The sequence below is a fragment of the Dipodomys spectabilis genome, unplaced genomic scaffold (genome assembly GCF_019054845.1).
Source record: "Dipodomys spectabilis isolate Male_0828 unplaced genomic scaffold, ASM1905484v1 ptg000783l, whole genome shotgun sequence".
NCBI classification, from domain to species: Eukaryota; Metazoa; Chordata; class Mammalia; order Rodentia; family Heteromyidae; genus Dipodomys; species Dipodomys spectabilis.
The window spans coordinates 5,884,095-5,902,394 of record NW_024871460.1 but is presented as its reverse complement, the minus strand read 5'-3'; the positions used below and the strand labels follow the sequence as shown (position 1 = coordinate 5,902,394).

Genomic DNA, 18,300 nt, shown 5'->3' with positions numbered 1-18,300 from the left:
TTGAGCTACAGCTCTACTTCTGGCTTTTTTGATAGTTAATTGGAGATAAGATTCTCATGGACTTTCCTGCTTTGTCTGGCTTCGAACCATGATCCTCAGATCTCATCCTCCTGAGTAACGAGGGTAAGAGGTGAGAGCCATCAGCACCTGGCTAGAAATGATTTTTAATAGCTATATTGACATAGAGTTTGTATACTTATACCATTCACCCATTTGAAGTATACAGTATAATAGTGTCTAGTTTATTACCAATTAATTTTAGAAAGCCCATATTCCTTGAGGGTATCCTTAAGCAACAATGAAGCTTTTTGTGTGTCTATAGATTTCTCTACTCTGAACATTTTGTATGGATGGAATGATCTATGAGCTTTAGGGACTGTCTTTCATTAAGCTAGTGCTTTCAAGGTTTATCCATGCTGTAGCACGTTTCAGTATTGCATTTGTTTTGAAAGCCAAAGAAAATGCTGTTATATGAATATATGATAATTTCAGTTTCATCAGTTCGTGGCCATTTGTGTGTGTGTGTGTGTGTGTGTGTGTGTGTGTGTGTGTGTGTGTGTTGAACACAGGGCCTGGGCCCTTAGCTCTTTTGCTCAAGGCAAGCACTCTACCACTTGAGCCACAGCTCCACTTCTGGCTTTTTTGGTGGTTAATTGTAAATAAGAGACTCATTGACTTGGTTTTGAACCACAATCCTCAGATCTCAGCCTTCTGAGTAGCAAGGATTACAGGTGTGAGCCACTGGTTCCTGGCTTGTTTCTACTTTTTGTCCATAAAGAATAATACTCTTCTAAGCCTTCACGTACAGGCTTTTCTGTGGATATGTGTGTTTATTTTTCTTGGATATGTACCTAGGAGTAGAATGGTTAAATTATATACTATATCTGAGGCAAGGGAGATAGTTTCTACAATGGCTTATATGCCTTCCAACTTTTTTATCCTTGTCAAAACTTGTTATTCTGCAACTTCTTGACTCTAGCCAAATAGTACATGAAAAGTGCTATTGCAGTGTGTGTATTAATTTGTTGTTTCCCACTCAAGGCTGGTGATCTTTCTATATACTTACTGGTACTCTTGCGTGTTTTCTTTGGTCTGTTCAGATAATTTTCACATTGTTTAATAGGATTTTTTTTGTTTGTTTATTTGTCATTAAGAGTACTTTATATATTCTACATACAAGTTGCTTATCAGAAAGACAAGTCTCAAATGTTTTCACCCATTCTGCCAGTGGCCTTTTCACTTTCTAGCTGGTGGCTCTGATGTGGCTTGATTTATTTTTTCTTTTATGTACTTTTGATTTCAAATCATTCTTTGTGAAATTTAAGGTCATAGAAACCACTTTTATGTTTTTATTTTTCAATTGTGGGGCTTGAACTCAGGGCCTGGGGGCTATCCCTGAGCTCTTTTGCTCAAGGCTAGTGTCTACCACGTTGAGCCACAGCACTACTTGCAGCACACTTTTTTATATTTTGTTTTATCTTATAAAAGTTTTGATTTGGAGCTGGGAATGTGACTTAGTGGTAAAGTGCTTTCCTGACATGCATGAAACCCTGGGTTCGATTCTTTAGTACAACAAAAATCCACAAGTGGCTCTATGGCTGGAAAAAAACAAAAAACAAAAAAAGTTGTATGGTTTTGCCTCTTCGATTCGCTTTTTCATCCATTTAGTATGTAACATGAGATGAAAGGTCAACTTCATTCTTTCTCATGTGGCTATCTAATTTTCTCCAATTCATTTGTTGAAAAGACCATCCTTTTAGCTGTGTGTGTAGGTTTGTACCTGTAATCCCAGCACTTGAAAGTTGAAGCATCAAGCATTCAAGCTGGGCACTGGTGGTGCATGCTTATAATCGTAGCTACTCAGGAGGATGAGATCTGAGGATTGAAGTTTGAATCCACACTGTACAGGAAAGTCTGTGAGACTCTTCCCCCACCGCCACCCCCCAATTAACCTGCAAACTGCGGGAAGTGGAGCTGTGCTCTAATAGTAGAATATTGGCCATAAGTGTAAAAGCTCAAGGCCCTGAGTTCAAACCCTAGTACTGGCACCAAAAGAAAATTAAAAAAAAAAAAAAGTTCAAGGCCAGCCTTGAAATACAAGACAAGATTATTCTTTTCCCCATTGACATTGATACTATCATTAAAAAGCAAGTTGACATATCACTATAGTGACCTAACAGCTGTCTTAATACAAGGCAAATGGCTGCCCAATGAAAGACCCGAGAGAATAAAGAGCAGGGATTATATTTCTTCTTCTTTTTCTATACAGTTTCTTTGAAGATGCTCTAGTCTGCCAGCTATGCACCTGCAGAAAGGTAGTTCGGTTCCTGGCCAAGTTCACCTTTGGTCACTCTTAATCCTATAAAATATATCCATTTATTTTCTCAATTGGGTATTGATTCCATTTGTCTTCATCACTTTTTCTTTCCCTCCTTAGTTTCTCTTTACCCTTCTTTTCTTTGTTGTGGCTAAGTAATTTTTCTATTTTTCCATGACTATGAAAACAAGAGCATCTCAATAACAACCACTTATTTAAAAAGAACTTTAATGGCCGGGCTCCAGTGGCTCACACCTGTAATTAGCTACTCAGGAGGCTGAGATCTGAGGATCGTGGTTCAAAGCCAGTCCCGGCAGGAAAGTCTTGTGAGACTCTTATATCCAATAAACCACTAGAAAACTGGACGTGGCACTGTGGCTCAAGCGTAGAGCGCTCGCCTTGAGCTGAAGTGCAGGGACAGCGTCCAAACCCTGAGTTCAAGCCCCATGACCGACAGAAAAAAAAAAAAAAGAACTTTTATGAAACTCAGCTCTCCTTGACAATCATTCAGTAAGGTTAAAAGAGGTTTGAATTGTTTTGAATTGAGGATGAGAGTGCTTGATTTCGCTCCATCTTTAGAGTGGACATGGCCTTAGAAGTTGCACTTAGCTTCCCTCTAAAGCTGATTCAAGGTCTGGAAATGGCTGTTAAATCAACACACATGGCCATAGGGAATGTGAAAATCACAGCTGCAATTTCAGCATTATCAGTCTCTACATGGCATAAAAGCAGCACTAAAAGCTCTTCTACTAGCTGATTTAAAAGAACAAGTATAGAGGAAAGGATATTATCCTTCAAAGACAAATAATATTCCATGTTTGCTGCATGTGATGTTGGCTTTATTTTCCATCAGTTGGATTAGAAAAGATTTATTGAGCACACATAATGTGCCCCTCTTCCCTTGGTTTTGTTTTCAAAGAAATAAAAGGATGATTTAGGCATGATATCTGTAGGAGTTTTTGGTTTGGTTGGAAGGGTGGTAGAAATAATATATTAAAAATTGAAAGGATGTATATGTGAAACTATGGTATGGTATTGATAGAGAGAGGGAGGGACAAACAGAGAAAGAGAGAAGGAAGGGAAATTGAGAGAATGAATGAAAGAGCTATATAGATCGCTCATTAGCCCTAATTTTTTTCATATAAGCCATAGGACTTACCTAGTCATCAAAAGTAAAGCCCTTCTATGTCACTCAGAACCTATGTGATGGAGAGCCAGGCACCCTTCATCTTCTCAAAGAAATGGTCATGAGTAGCTGGGGCTTGATCTCAGCCTCTCTTTGGCCAAGAAGCCAAGTTCCCATGCGCAGTAAACATCCTGTGTCACTGTACAGGAAGATGTGAGTAGTAAGAATATAGAACCCAGATGTGAATGAAGATGCTATGGTCCCACCTCAGCCTCCCAAATGCACACACCATGACCTCTGAGCCTCAGGAGTGAATAGGCCCCAAGCAGTGGTGCTGGTGGTGGTTGGCAGGAGTGCCAAGATAGCCAGGCACTGATGACTCACACCTGTAAGCTACTCAGAGGACTGAGCTTGGCGGATCACAGTTTGAAGCCAGCCCAGGAAGGAAAGTAAGTCTTATCTCCCATTAACCACCAAAAAGCCAGAAAAAAGAGCTGTGGCTCAAGTGATAGAACACCAGATTTGAGCAAAAAAGCTAAGGGACAATGCCCAGGTCCTGAGTTTTAAGTCTCAGTACTGGCGCAACACACACATAAAAAATGCCAAGATAATTTGACAGGGAAAGATTAGTCTTTGCTGTTGAGACAACTGCGTAGCCAAATGCAAAACAGTAAAGTTGAGGCCTCACAGCCTAATGGGCCATTTTTTTTGGGGGGGCGGGGGGTCATGGGTCTTGAACTCTGGGCCTGGGCGCTGCCCCTCAGCTCTTCAGCTCAAGGGGAGCACTCTACCACTTGAGCCACAGCGCCACTTCCTGTTTTTCTGGTGGTTAATTGGAGATAAGAGTCTCATGGACTTTCTTGCCGGGGCTGGCTTGAACTGGGATCCTCAGATCTCAGCCTCCTGAGTAGCTAGGATTACAGGCCTAAGCCACCGGCGCCCTGCCCTCATGGGCCATTTTGACTCTTCTTCTGGCTTTTGTCCCTGCACATAATTTATATAATATAATATATAATGGGAATATGTTATATATATATACACATACATACATACATACATACATATATATATATATATATATTCCCATGTTGTTCAGGGCCTGCTAGGCACTCTTGTATTTTTTTCTTCAATGTACAAGGAGATTACTATCAGCTTACTTATTTCTATTCCTGTATTGGCCCCTGAATGGAGCAGTTCCTTCTATTGTACTGCCTTCCCTCTGGGTTACTGTGAGTCTGGGAAATCTGACTCAGATATGGATCCAGGAAAGGTTGAAATCAGCTCACATACAATCTAAATTTGCTGAGCTCTAACAGGTGGCAGATAATGCTTAACCATTAAATAGTGTATGGCCTTATGCCATGATTATAGGCTAGCATGTAAAAAGATTGGCCAAAAATCAGTTTGCTTCAGGCTGGGAAGATGGCTCAGTGGTAGAGTGCTTGCCTTGCATGTATGAGGCCCTGGGTTTGATTCCTCAGCACCACATAAGCAGAAGAAGCTGGAAGTGGTGCTGTGGCTCAAGTGGTAACAGGCACCATGACTGGCAAAAAACAAAACAAAACAAAACAATCAGTTTGCTTCATAAAACAGAAGACATTTCAGAGAATCATCCATACTTCTGATTACTAATTGAGTGATTGGCCTTGTCTATAGAAATACATATAGTATCTTCATTCATTTTGATGCAAAGAAAAGCGATGTTTTGTTTTTTCTCTTACAATAATTGATTTCTGTTTTTCTTTGTGCCCATCCTGGAGCTTGAACTCAGGTCTTAGACTTGGATACTAGCCCTGAGCTTTTGTGTTCATGGCCAGTGCTCTACCAGTTGAGCCACAGCTCTACTCTCAGCTTTTTTGGTAATTTGGTAGAGATAACAGTGTCACGGACTTTTCTGCCGGGCCTAGCTTCAAACCACAATCTTCAGATCTCAGCCTCTTGAATAGCTAGGATTATAATAGCGTGAGCCATAGGCACCTGGGAATAATAGCTCTTTTTTTATAAAACTCATGGTAGTTGTTGTCATCATCATGTTTAAAATTTATTCATTGTTTAAGGTATATTCCAGGGACCATTCTATTTTTCTGTTTTATTTTGTGTTCTATTCTGTTTCTGTTCTCTTTTTCTATTTTATTTTATTCTTCCTGTTCCATTCCATTCTGTTCTTTTGTTCTAGTCTACTTATTATAACTTCTGTACTTTTTAAAGTGATATGAAATGCCCAGAATAAGCAGATTCATGTAGATTTAGTGTTTGCGTAGGCCTGAGAAGATAGAGAAATAAAGAGTGACTATTGATGGCTGGGGGGAAAGAAAAGGTTCTAACTTGGATTGAAGAGATGGTGGTACAACCTGTCTATGAAAACCATTGAACTGTGTGGTATGGGAGCTTCGTGTTACTGCTATGACATCTGGTAGTGTGACTAAACAGGCTATATTAAGGAGAATTGAAGAGCCAGACTACCAGCTCTGGCCACCTGTTGCACACAAGTGTGTGAATGACCCCAAGCCAGAAGACCTGTTCCACTGAACCCCAGGAAAGCCTATAGAATACTCTGATAAAATGAAATAATGTTAGCTTGTTATGTAGCAGAAGGTCATTGAAACAGATGGTAAGTTAAGTTCTTATTTATTTATTTATTTTTATCAGTGATGAAGCTTGAACTCAGGGGTTAGGCACTGTCCCTGAGCTCTTTTGCTGAAGGCTAGCACTCTACTACTTTGAGCCACAGTGCCACTTCTGGTTTTCTGGTGGTTAACTAGCAATAAGAGTCTCTAAGAGTCTCATAGACTTTTCTGCCTGGGCTGGCTTCGAACTGGGATCCTCAGATCTCAGCCTCCTGAGTAGCTAGGATGACAAATGGGAGTTATCAGCCCCCAGCTTAAATTCTTACTTGAACACAATGACTACATATTAATGCTAAAATAAGGTGCAAATCAGGGCTTTGTCTTACAAAAAGGCACCTAGATGGAGCTATTCCTTATTTGTGAGGAGAAGTGAACCAGGGAAGGAAGCACTGAGGGTGGCCGGGTGTTTTACCAGAAAACAAGCAGAGCCCATCCCCGCAGACCTGAGAGCTGCTCTCGTTCCTGAAGCTCACATTGGCAGAAGCAGCTAGCCAGCCGTGGTCCAAAAGGCCACCACTAGTTAGCAGCAGCTCTACAGGACTGGCAGGTCATATTCCTGCTTACCAGAAGTGACACAAATTAACCTTGTACGCTTGCCCTCTCCACACCCTGAAAGGAAAAGCTGGAAAAAGCAGAAATGTAGATAAAGGCGAGGAGTTTGTGTCTAAAGCAAAATATCAACAGTGTAGAATTCTGTATGTGTGTGTGTCTGTGTATCTGTTGTTGGGGATCAAAACCAGTTACTCAAGTGTGTTAATTAGCAAGCCCTTTAGCACTGAGTCACATTCTGCCTTACATACAACATCAGCCTAAAGGAGTCTCCCCCGCCACCGCTTCCCACAACTCCCCCCCCCCCTCCCCCACACCCCACCCCTTGCTGCGGGTAAAACTCTCAAGTAGTTAGGATTATAGGCATGGGTCAAGGTGCCCAGCTTGGGCCACCTCTCCAACCTCCAGCTCTTTTTACTGTGGTTATTTTTGAGATGAGAGTTTGGAGAAATTAATGGAATGAATGAATGAAAAATGAAGGAAAGAAGGAAGGAAGGAAGGAAATTATTTGGCATTACGACATGCAGATTCAGGTACTTTGAAATACTTTGACTTACAAGAGAGGGAAAACTCTTACCTCCCAAAAGTCCCAGCTGTAAATACTAGCCTAGTCAGCATATGAATTTGGGAAGAGGAGAAGGGAGGCAAGCACTCAGTCGACTCAGTCTACTGAAGTTTTTTGTTTGTGGTTCCTTTTGAGACAGTCTCACTGTGTAGTCAAGGCTGTCCTTGAACACCCTAGGTAGCTCAGACTGGCCTCAAACTCAAAAATCCTCCTGCCTTAGCCTTCTAAGTGCTGGGATGCTAGCTCTGTGCTACCACAGTTGGTCAGTCATCTTGTTAACCCAGTAATGGAGGTGATTTGGGGAATGGAATGATGGCCATAGGAAAGAAGTATGAGCCTTTTAGAAAGGTATAGTATAGTATAATTAGTAAATTGCAGATTTTAAGTAAGTAACTTCCTTCCTTCCTTCTTTCCTTCCTTCTTTCCTTCCTTCCTTCCTTCCTTCCTTCCTTCCTTCTCTTACTCCTTCCCTCCCTCTCTTTCTTCCTTTCTTTCCCTTCTCAGGGCAGGGAATCCAAGCCAGGGTCTTGCATACGCTAGACAAAGCTCTCTATCACTCAATGTACCCCTAACTCTATAACTACTTTTTCAAGATGGCTAGCTTGAAACAGTAGACATTTAGAATGCATTTCTAGGTTTTTTTCCCTCCTAATTACCAAGGGAAAATGTATCTCATTATCTTCTGAAGCTCATCCTCTTAGAATTTACATTTATGGCAGCACATGCAGCCACATCTGCCTGTCTGACACCTTTCTTGCCATACTTCACAGAAACCTATGATGTAGGATTTCAAATGAGCTGTTTTCCTTTTGTGTGGCTTTGCTTTATTTTTTTCTCCCCCTTTCCTTGTTCCCCAGGCTGATGAGTCCTGAAAACACACTCCTACAGCCCAGGGAAGAAGAAGGAGTCAAGTATGAGCGTACTTTCATGGCATCAGAGTTCTTGGATTGGCTGGTGCAGGAAGGTGAAGCCACATCAAGGAAAGAGGCAGAACAGCTTTGCCACCGACTTATGGACCATGGCATCATACAGCATGGTGAGCCTTTGCCTCAGTAACAAATAGCCCTATAAGCCTTTGGCTTACAACAGCAAGCACCTCTTTCTTACTTGTGGGTCACTGACACCTCAGTTTGGATGCAGTTTGCCTTGTTTCCAACCTGAGACTCAAGTTCAGGTCTGCATTTCATGCTTTTTCATTCTGAAACCCAGGCTTAGGGGCTATAATGACTTTATAAGTGTTTGACTAGAAGCTAGAGAGCAGGCAGATTTTTGCAGTGCTTCCTAAAGCTCAGATGTGATGATGTAACATCACAACTCCTTATTCAACATGCCAAAAGCAAGTCACCTAGTCAAGTCCTGCTTGGGAAATAAATGCCCTGATAGGGATAAGTGAAGATTTCCCCAACTGTGATATAAGCTGCCAAAATGAAAAGTCAAAGAAAAAAAAAGACTTCATAGAACTTTATAGGATTCTTTATAGGATTGAATTAGAATGATGCGTTATAACGCTGGTTAAGAATTGTTCTAATTATCTTTTCTTATATAATCATTACCTTAATACTTAATATATAAACATTTATAAAAACCTAATGGCATAAAACAGTAAATCTACCACACAGTTTGTACAGTTGGAAAGCTCACCCAGAAGACCAACCCTCCAGGCGTACCACGATGTCAGGTTTGGCCACTCCCCCATTATGACAGAAAGACCAATAGTGGGAAGGACACACACAGGCTGTAGGGAAAGTGAGTATGAGATGAAATGCAAAGTAAGTATTTCAACTCATCTTCCTGACACAGAAATGAGATTTAGGTTGAAAGAGAGAAAGAATGAGGACAGAAACAGAGAAGTATGCATAATTAAATAGTGCCAGGCAAAGTGTGGCCTGGGAGATTATTCTCTTGGTGTTGGTTCCAGGAAATCAAAAAATGGTATTGCTGTCATCCCTTTAGGGAACAATCTGCTTCCCGTGAGATGATTGATTACTTTTGATCCAGAGTGCAGTCTCTTCAGGATAAGTCATTGACCTCATTCAGGGGTAGTCTACCTTTTGCGATAATGCTGTTCTGTTCTGCAGGGAGACCCGGCTATCAACCAAAGTTATTGAAGGAGAGAGAGACTTAGTAAAGGAGACAGGTATAAAATGGAGGTAGAGGGTATCAAGCTTTTCTACTGCTTTTACTAGTTGTAGTTGCTGTTACTGAGGCTTGAACTCAGAGTCTTGAGCTTACTTGGCTTCTTTGCTCAGGGCTGGTACTCTACCTAACTTGGGCTATTCCTCCAGTTTAGCTTTTATCTGGTTAATTGGAGGTCTTTTATGCGTAGGCTGGCATGGAATTGATCCTCACATCCTAGCCTCCCGAGTTGGTACATTTACAGTTATGAGCCACCAGTGCTCAGGGGCAGATATTTGTACTCTGTCGATTTTACAGACCAGGAAATGAAGGCACCAATAAGTTAATAGGAAGTATAATGGATATTAGTACTAGTAAGTGTGAACTTAGACTTGGCTAGAGTGACTGAGGTTTTCCTCCATATGTTCAGGTTAGAATTTATTCTCTCATCTTGGCTACAGACAGAGGAAGTCAGATGATAGCAAGTTCTTGGAGAAAACAAGCTGCTTACACTATGATGTACTGACTCCTCCTCCAGGAGAGAAGACAGAGGACATCATGAATTATTTTCAAATGATTTCCAAGTAATTGTACCTTAATTAAGTATAATTTTATAATGCGATAAACACAAGGGCCATCAAGGTCCAATGTAAAAGGTAATAGCAGGTCTTAGTCACAGAAGAATGTTTTTCATGCTTCTAGGAAGATTCACTCTTCTATATAGAAACACTGGGGTTTCTAAGAGAGTGCCATTTTCTCAGCACAGAAGTCCATTGTTGGATGACTAACTTGGAGTTATAAAAATGTGACCACACAGTATATGTTAGAGCTCTGGGTAAATACTGAGGAGTGTCTTAAGCAAAGCTTTCTCTGGCTAATAATTAGCTTCAGAGGTTACACATTAAAGAATGTCAGCCTGGAGGCTTTAACCAGAAGGTTTCAGAAAAGAAAAAAAAAGTGGCTCCCTAAATTGAACTCAGAAGGTATAAAAGTCTGGCTCCCTTATGAAATCCTAACTAGCTTTGTCTGAGGATGGTGAATAATGTGCTTCCTTCAAGACACAATCTGTTAGAGCAATTAACTTATATGCATATTTATGTACATGTGTCTGTGTGTGCCTGTGTGTAAACTCATACGCCCACAGGTTGACCACATATGTGCATATTTATCTAATGTTTTAAATGCATTATTATTTACCATCTAATAGAGTCTGGGCTAAATACTTCATAGGTTTGAATATATTGGGGACTTGACAGTCCTTAAAGATACTTTCCCAAGATTGCCTAGCTAGCCAGTAGCTTGGGAAGTAGCATAGTACCTTGGGAAGAAGTTTGCCTTGCTCCAGTAATAGATACAGTCGGACATGGCTGCCTGGCAAAGTAGAAACAGGAGTGATTGAAGGAAAATGGGAGCTTTAGACGCCAGCTCCATCATCATTGGTCTACCTTTTGCTTTTTCCATTCCTCATATTTGGGGTGGGGGGTTGTGAAATTAGAATCCCACCTTTAAGAGCTCTCTCCATCTTCTTCAACTACTTATGTGGTATCACACTAGAAGGATTCACCATATTCTTGTGCTCGTGGCTAAGATTTATTACAGTGAACAACAGGATCAACAAGAGAGAGAAGGGGAAAAAACCACATCAGATCCAGGCTCAGCTTCCTTCTGTGGCTGAACTGGCTCCTGCCTCCAGCAGTGACGCCCACTAGTTTAAGTTCAACGTCTGTGCAGGGAAGCTCTATGGAGACTCAGAGGCCACGGGTTTCTCTGGACTGCTCCCGTGGACACACTGTCGGCAGAAAGTAGATATTCTCCATAAAAGTCACAAGTGCATGAGCAAATAGCATGGGAAGGCTGATACAGCACAGGACAGTGCTGCGGGTGGGCAGAGGGACCTCATCAGGTAGTGTAGTGCTTAGCGAATCTTCCAACAGCCAACTTCGCAGACATTAGCCACAGGCCATCCCTGCCAACAGGGCCTGTGTAGTATTAGGGCTTTAAAGGTTACTCTTTGCTGAACAGAATTCAGATAGCTCTGGGCTTTCAGCAGAACATTTCACTTTGGTTGCTGTCCTTTGCTAGCTCTTGTAACATGATCTAGATACCTCTAAATCATAGTAAACATTTAGAAACTCCCTGCCAGCCACTGCTGTAGCACACTGTCCTGTCATTTGTTTATTCCTCACAATAACTGTGTCAAGTATCATTCTTAGTGTAAAACAAGGTTAAGGTAGTTACTGGCAATGAGGGTTGCGAAGTGGTTAATTTGAGATTCAAATCAAGCCCGTCTAGCTGGAGAGCCTGCCACTTCACAACTAAACAAAACCGGATGCTAATTATCAGCCCCACTAGACTAAGAAAACCCTCAATTTATATTTCATCAGCTCACAGACTGGCAGATGTTGTAAGTGTTAAAAAAAAAAAATGTCAGTCCATTAAATCTTCCAGATTCGCTTTCCCCAACAAGGGACCAAGTTCTTAGGATTTTTGTGCAACCCTTACAAGTGGGATGATACACTTCTTTGCTTATATTCTGTGTTTCCCCCAGCTGCCTTAGCTGCCGTCCAGCTATCTAAGCCTTAAGTGGAGGGAGATAGAAACCAGATAATCATGTGGGAAAATTGCTCACAGCTGCAGCAGCTGACCCGGGATAATCAGGCTACTTCTGCCTGGCCTGGGTCAGATATTTCCTCGGAACAGCTATGATCGGAGCACTCAACAGTGTCCACACTTTTCCTTTTGTTTGAAATAGATACTTATGTTACATTTGCACTACACAAAGCAGTTTTACACTGATGGTTTTTTTTCAGTCCTTCTCAGCTGCCTGAGGGTATTTAGAACTATCCCATCTACTAGTGGTTCACAGTAGCTGAGACATTGATCTGAGAGCCAAGAAGAATTTGAGAGGCTAGATGCCACTCTCAGTAGGAACTGGTGGCATCTTTCCAGTAATCAAGAAAGAATAGCCCACCTATATCTGGAATGGCCGAGAGGAACTAATTAATTAGTTTGTTAATTTAAAAGAAAGACAGCAGTAAGAGTAAGAATGCGAAAGAAGGAAGGTAGGAAGGATTACGGTGGTCCATACCTGTAATCCTAGCACTTGGGGGAGGTAACTAAGGAGGATCACCAGTTCCAAGCCAGCCTGGGCAACTTAGCAAGTTCCAGGCTAGATAATGAGACCTTCTTTCCATCAACACAAAACAAAGACTGAGTAGAAATATTTTCTTAGCCTATTCTCAATATATAAGATTTCAAATACATGACCTTACATTTTTAATGTTTTAAACATTTTAACTGATACCATTAACATAGTAATCCTGCAAAATTAGTATTAGCTGTCATGAACAGTGACATAATAACCATAGCATGTAGGCCTATCTTTTGTCTGTTGACTTCATTTCCTTCTGATATATACACAAGAGGGTGATATACTGGGTCATATGGTAGTTCTGGTTTTAGTTGCTTTTTTTTCCTTTCCAATACCAAGAAATGAATACTATTAGGTTTTTGAGACGCCTCTGTACTGATTGCCATAGTGGTGGCACTTAGTCATATTCTAACAGCTACAAAGGTTCCTTTTTTCTGTCTCCTGACCAACTTCTGTGTGTGTTTATTTTAAGAATAGCTATTAGAATTAGGATGAAATATAATGGTATCTCATTATAGTTTTGATTTGCATTTTTCTGATGACTAACAATGCTGACATTTTTCATATATTTGTTGAACAGTTTTGTTTTTGTTGTTTTGCAAAATGTATTTAGAGGATTTGCCCTTCTTTGTGTCAGATTTTTTTTTTTTTAGTTCTTTGTAAGTATAATCTTTTCAGTGGCCAGACTCTATTATAATTTTTGCTCTCTCAATTTAGAATTTCTGGGAATTTTCCCACTGTGTTCTCTTTCATGCTTTGTCTCTGTTTTCCCTTTTATTATAGCTGTATTCAAAACAAGAAGAAAAAGACATGTAGCCAGAACTGTGTCGTAATGTAAATACCAGGGAGCAAGGTGGTTTGCTCAACTCACATACTAAGAAGTTGGCACACATTAGCCTGTTAATCTTTAGTTAAAGGAAAACAGGCCAGTAACAACATCAAGCTTTGAGCTTTTTTTTTTTTTAAACACAGTATGAAAGGAAAGAAAGGTTCCTAGGTGCCTCATGTGGTATAATTTTCCACATGTGAGCGCCACTCACAGGGGATGGTAGTTTTTCTTGGTGAAGTGCCATCACTCTGAGCATTTCTATCCTTCTTGATATTAGGATGACTTTTTCTGATGTGGCTTGGGATCCTGGCCCCCAGGAATGTGCAGTGCTCAGGTTACCCACACATGCCCTGTTTATAAGGGTCCAAGCAAGTCTTAAGACACAAGCACATCGAACTTTATGCAACTGAAATACATTGGCCCTTTCTATTCACGGGTTCTACTTCCGTGGATTCAACCAATGGCCGCTCCAAAATACTTTTGGAAAAAACAACATTGCACAGAGCTGGGCGCTGGTGGCTTAATGCCTAGCAACTCAGGAAACTGAGATCCTCGGATCATGGTTCAAAGCCAGCCCAGACAGAAAAGTCTGTAAGACTCTTGTCTCCAGTTAACGACCCAGAAAACCAGAAGTGGTACTGTGGCTCCAAGTGGTAGAGTGTTAGCCTCGAGCAAAAGAGCTCAGGGACAGCACCCAGACCCTGAGTTCAAGCCCTATCACCACCACCAACAACAACAACAAACAACAGCAAAATCAAAAAACATTGCACAGGTATTGAACACTTACAGATTATTTTCTATACAGTGTGACAACCATTTACCTCATATTTACATTGCATTATTATGAGCAATCTGGAGACAATGTAAACTGTATGGGAGGATGTACACCGATTAGCTGTAAATACCACATCATTTTAGATGAGAGACTTGAGCATCAGTATGGGTGGTGGGTGAGTTCTGGAATCATTCCCAACCCTCATAGATACCAAGGAGAGCTACATATGTATTGAAGTATTTTGTGTTCTATAAAGTACCCTGCTTGTCCTTTCCCTTGTAGTACTTAATTAGTAGCATGTGTAGGCTGGGTCTCAGGCTTATTAGAAGAGCAGTCCAGGATCTCCAGAGTGGAACAGAGGTAGTCATGGAGACTTGCCCCTCCCTGCTCCTCCTGGTCAAGGAGAAGGGAGGTATTAACTCCCCAGCTGCTGATGAGACTTGCGCTGGACCCTTTGGCTGTGCCACTCCACATGGGAAGAGTGGGGAGGAAGCTGGGGGACAGCGAGAGGAAAAGGAGAGCCCCTGTCCTGCAAGGACTGGATGGTTGCCATTCTCTTGCCATCACTGGTCTCTTTTCTTTCACCCTTTTGTGCATCTGAAAAAACTCTTTGTGTCAGCCTCTCCCCAGGGGCTCTGGACAGGGCTCCTGTTCGGGATGCAGACTCCCCTGGAACAGATCAAGAGTAGTTAGTAGACGTAGCCCTGTCATCCTTAGCGCTTTGTGGTTTCTCTTGTTCCTCCTCTAGAAATCCCCCCCACGGGCCTCTCATGGCTCTTGAATCATCATTATTATTTTTTTGGTTAGTCTTGGGGCCTGGGCACTGTCCCTGAGCTTCTTTTTGCTCAAGGCTAGCACTCTACCACTTGAACCACAGTGCCCCTTCTGGCTTTTTCGAACCCAGGGCTTCACGCAAGCTAGGCAAGCACTCTATCACTAAGCCACATTCCTCATGGCTCTTGATTCTGAGTCCCTTACTTGAACTCCCTTTCTCTTATGTGATACTCCTGTCCCCGTACATCTGGGCTGTTTTAGTTTGTTTGAATCTACAGTTTTTTTTTTAGGAAAAGTTCTTTCTCCTTTCCTACCCCATGCCTGCTGCTTGTCCCCACGTCATCCAAGAATAGATAAACAAATTTAAGTGAAGTGATTGGCAGCAATATGACTGGCCATATGTAAACTCAGGAGTGTGGCTGTGGGAGAGTTTAAGTTAACCTCAGGGACTTTTCCCCCTCGGCTGGCTTTGAACCATGATCTTCTAGATGTTAGCCTCCAGAGTATCTAGGATTACAAGCGTGAGCTACCGGTACCCAACCTGTATTCACCTCATTTCAAGTGCTCAGCAACATGTGTCCAGAAGCCATCTTGGAGAGCCCAGCTCTAGACCTTTTGAAGTCAGTACAGGCAGGGAAGTATATTGTGAATGTGCTTCTCATTTTTCAGGCCCTTATCTCAGCAACCTTTGTTCCTCTATGACTGTGATTCCAGACATCACTACTTTTCAGCTCCTGTTAAGACACCTATAGACAGCTGGTATGGCCTCAGCAGCAGCAAAGACTCTCATTTCTTAGCATACAGATTTCACAGTTATGGCTTCTTTCTTTCCCATGTTTTGATGAGAAAACAAGCACAAAAAGACACTACTTGTCAGAGATAAAAACAGGATCAGAGTGTCTGACTACAAATACTCCAAGGTCTGAGCCATTGGTCTCCAAATGCTGTGAAGCAATTGTGTGTGTGTGTGTGTGTGTGTGTGTGTGTGTGTGTGTGTGTGTGCGTGCGTGTGCGCGTGCACATGCACTGGGGCTTGAACTCAGGGCCTGGACTTAGGCTTTTTGCTCTAGGCTGGTGCTCTACCACTTGAACCACTGTACTTCATAGAGCTTTTATCCCCCCAGAGCTGAGGTTTGAACTCAGTGCCTTGCTCTTCCTCTGAGCTACCCAACCCATACTTCCAGCTTTTCTGGTGGTTCATTGGAGATAGGAGTCTCAGGGACTTTCCTGCCCAGACTGGCTTCAAACAGGATCCTCAGCCACTGGTTCCCAGCCTGAGAAGCAATTTTTATACTTGTTTGGTTCTTATAAAGAACAGAGACAATATTCCATAGAACTGCCAGTGTGTGGCTTCCACACTGTATTTACATCCAGTTCTCTATTGCTGTTTATTACTTAGAGCCTTGTTGAGGTCTATTTACAGCTTCAGTTTTATACTTTGTTAAATTTTTTTTGTCTTTTGGTAGTGCTAGGGATGAAACCCAGGGCAAGTACCTACTAGAAAGTACTCCATCACTAAACTATATCCCAGCCTAGTATACATATATATATGTGTATTATATATGTATATATATATATATATATATATATATGTATTAGTTAAATAAACTCAATACTAAGGTGCTTTGTAGAGCTCTGACTTTGGATTTATAGCAACAATTTCTAAAGATCTAGAGTTACAGATTCCATTCATTAAATTATGTACCTAATGTATTCCATTTTAGACAAAATAGTTTTGCTTTTAGGTCTCTTTGTGCTTAACAGCAAATCTGGGCTCTGAAAAACAAACCCATTTCTGAAAAACTGACCTTTATTATCACTAATAAGAAAGGCTGTTAGTATTTGGAATGCACACAGCTATTACTTAGTCATGTGTAGAGAAAAATAACACATAGTTTGACCCCCCCCCCCCCCCACCTTTCTGTTTCTGGCAGTAGGACACAGAAGCAGCAGGAACCTGGACAATCACAATGCTATGTTTTGATTTTCTTCTTTTCTGTGATCTTTGCTAAAATTATTTCTCAACCATTTTTCCATGTTCTCGACTCAGTCAATTAAGAAAGCCTAAATGTGCAATAACCTGGTACATGTAAAGTGCTTTGTTTCAATAATATTAGCTGGTAGGACTTTATGCTCTAAAATCAATTTCCTGCTTTCACATCCTCTCCTTAATGTTAGTGTTGAGGAAGTAATTATTTTAGCCTGTGACTCATTGTTGTTATGCCTTTGGAGAGTTTTGTATCTCAAGTACCTAGCCCTGTCCTTATGTGGGGTAGACACTCATAAACAATTGCTTCATCGTCTTGAATCAAGGACTTTTGCTGCTTTGGGAAATTGGTCCTTTAACTAACTACTGTCTACCCTTAGGAGGGTATGAAGTAAGCACTTAGGACTTGAAGAACAGCCCAGGTTTTCTATAAAAAATAACATTCTGCTGGGTGGCAGTGGCTCACACTCACAATCCTAGTTATTTAAGATGCTGAGATCTCAGGATCTCAGTTCAAAGCCAACCCAGGCAGGAAAGTCCATTAAGTCTCTTATCTTCAATTAACCACCCACAAGCCTAAAGTGGAGCTGTGGCTCAAGTAGTTGAGCAAAAGAGCTAAGGGATAGTGAGTACCTAGGCCCCAAGGCACACAGAAGAGGGAAAATAGAAAAGCTTTCTGTTGTAGTGATTTCATTTTCAGTTCATGTTTTATTCCAAACACATGGATAAGCACATAATCTTAATAAGTTATAAATGCTAGACAGTATTTTTAAAAGTATGTAATGTACAATACTAAATTGTACCAGTGCTTGGACTCAGTGAAACCGTACTCTAGAAGAAGAAAGACAAAACTGCAAGTCCATTCCTGGATATGTGAAGTTTATTTCCTGTTTGTGGCAGGGATATTTTACAACACTTTTCAGTTTTTTACAACAAATTTTACAACACATATTCAGTTAGATTGCCTTCTAGAAAGATGAAATCCAAAGGATAGATTTGTTAATCCTTGAAGTTCATAACTTTAAACTAATTTTAATGCTGCTTTTTTCCCTTTTAATTTTATTTTGTATTTATTTTTTGTTTATTTGGCATGGAGGAATCAAACCTAGAGTCTCATGCATGCTTAGGCAAGCACTCTACCACTAAGTCACAAACCCAGACCCTATAACTACTGTTAAGCAATGTCTACAGGTACTCACTGGTCCTTTTAGAAGTCAGGAGGAGCAAAGCACTGGTGTGGCTTATGTCTGTGATTCTAGCTGGTCTGGAGACTAAGGTCAGAGGATCCATGGTTCAAAGCCATCCCAGGCAGAAAAGTCTATGAGACTCTCATCTCCAGTTAACTACTGAAAAAGCCAGAAATGGAGACATGACTCAGGTGGTAGTGTGTCAGCCTTTAGTAGGAAAGCTAAGCAAGAATGTGAGGCCCTAAGTTCAAGCCCTGGTAATAACACACACCAGAAAAAGAAAGTATAGATATCAAGG

At 41.2% G+C, this 18,300-nt stretch overlaps 1 protein-coding gene across 1 annotated transcript in view; it reads left to right on the top strand.

Annotated features, from left to right (window-relative positions):
* The window catches only part of Deptor (DEP domain containing MTOR interacting protein), a 121,596-nt gene that overhangs the window by 54,426 nt on the left and 48,870 nt on the right, over positions 1-18,300 (top strand). The window contains exon 4 of the mRNA XM_042672992.1: positions 8,042-8,220. Coding sequence (XP_042528926.1) covers positions 8,042-8,220 — 179 coding nt within the window. The remainder of the gene's footprint in view (positions 1-8,041; positions 8,221-18,300) is intronic.